This window comes from Magnolia sinica, chromosome 12, assembly GCF_029962835.1.
Source record: "Magnolia sinica isolate HGM2019 chromosome 12, MsV1, whole genome shotgun sequence".
NCBI lineage: Eukaryota > Viridiplantae > Streptophyta > Magnoliopsida > Magnoliales > Magnoliaceae > Magnolia > Magnolia sinica.
The window spans coordinates 68,354,908-68,356,617 of NC_080584.1; the positions used below are offsets into that span (position 1 = coordinate 68,354,908).

Sequence of the window (1,710 nt, forward strand, 5' to 3'; positions counted from 1 at the left end):
TATCTATGATCTAAATTATTTCCTAACCATTAGCTTTTTTTTTCTTTTCATATTAGGGAAGAAATAGGCACATGGATTCACAACTAGAGGTATTGGGTGCGCAGGTGCCTGGGATTACAGATTCAAGCAACACTAAAGGTAATATGATACTTCTCCTTAATTATATATGTAAATTTCACTTTTCTTATATATTAGCGGTACTCAATGATGTGTATATATAACTATTATTCTTTTTATATAATTGTGTCAATTTCTTCTTCATCTAGAAAGAGAGGCATTACTAGGGGGGTCTCTTTACTTGTGCAACCTGATAAGAAAAAAGTCTTAAAGACGAATGAATTCAGGTAACCGAATGAGGACTGTTCTGATCACAGAGAGTTTGCATCGCATGTCGGTGTCCTCACCCATTCTCATATCCCGATCATATACCCGGACTTTCGCCAGGTGCCTCATGAACAAATTCATATGGTCACAGAAACATTGTCACAGTTTTATGAGTTTGAGGGTCAAAGTTGGGATGCAAGTCTTGATTACGTTACAAAACACATCAATGAAGCATGAAGGAATTACAAGAGAAGATTGACTGCAAAATATATTAATAACAAGGATCCTATTGCTGTGAGAGATGGTCCTGCCCTCCCAGGTATCCCTATGGAGGATTGGAGGGTCTTCGTGGATCAACGTACCATCGAGGAATTCAAGAGGGCAAGCGCAAGGAATAAAGTTATTCGGGCCAAGCTAAAAGGACCTGCATGTCTTGGGAGGCACAACATGGCTGTTACTTGCCATAAGATTGTATGTATTTAAAAATAGATATTATAGTTTAAAATTAAATTTAAATTTGAATTATCATTCATTGTATTTGAATGATATGTAATGTGCCAAAGGCGATGGAGAAGAATCTTACCTCTGATGCCGAGATAAGTAGATGTGAAGTCTTCTTAAGAGCCCATATAAGGAAGGACAAAGTGGTCCAGTATCCTGGCCTTGCTGTAAGTGCATTCCTTGTACCACTAACTAGTTCCTTTATGAAAAGTTTATGTATAACTTTGAATTATATTGCATTCATTTGTATTTTTTCATAGGAAAAACTAGATGAGCTCTATAGTAGCAATCCTGCTTCTAGGATGACCGGCATGGATGATGCCCTCACAGAGGTACTAATAAAATTTAAAAATTACTTAAGTTTTATGATAATTATGAATATCCTAATAACTTGATTTACAATATTTTACAGTTGGTTGGTTCTGACAATAGAGGGCGAATGCGGGGTCTAGGTTGCTCAATAAGCAAGCTAGGACGGAAGAAGTCAGCCCCTGCTCGTTCAAAGGTAGAGAATGTGATAAAAGAAAAAGAGAGCGTAACTCAAGAGTTATTTTAGGTGAAGAAAAAATTGGATAATATGACTGAAGATATAGTTGAGATGAAGAAAACATTGGTGGATATGCAAAAAGAGAGACAGTATACTCAAAATCTCTCATCACCAACAGTAGCTAAATTTACTTAGGCATCGTCGGTATGCAAGTATAAATTTTTTTCTGTATTGAGCTTATAATTATATTATAAATGCTAACAATATCAATGTCATTTTATGTGTAAATGTAGCCAGATATTATATATATCGGTAAGAGATGCGACTTGCTTGGTTTTGGAAAACGTGGTGAAGTTGTTCATGATAAAGTACATGAGTTAATCCAAATGCAACTGTCC

At 35.8% G+C, this 1,710-nt stretch overlaps 1 protein-coding gene across 1 annotated transcript; it reads left to right on the top strand.

Annotated features, from left to right (window-relative positions):
* The first annotated feature begins 296 nt into the window (after nucleotides 1-296).
* LOC131221582 (uncharacterized) lies at nucleotides 297-1,489 on the top strand. Its single transcript, XM_058216866.1, has 4 exons — nucleotides 297-795; nucleotides 888-992; nucleotides 1,086-1,157; nucleotides 1,238-1,489. Exons 1-4 carry the CDS (start codon nucleotides 652-654, stop codon nucleotides 1,379-1,381), a joined length of 465 nt encoding a protein of 154 aa, XP_058072849.1. The 5' UTR covers nucleotides 297-651; the 3' UTR covers nucleotides 1,382-1,489.
* Nucleotides 1,490-1,710: the final 221 nt, after the last annotated feature.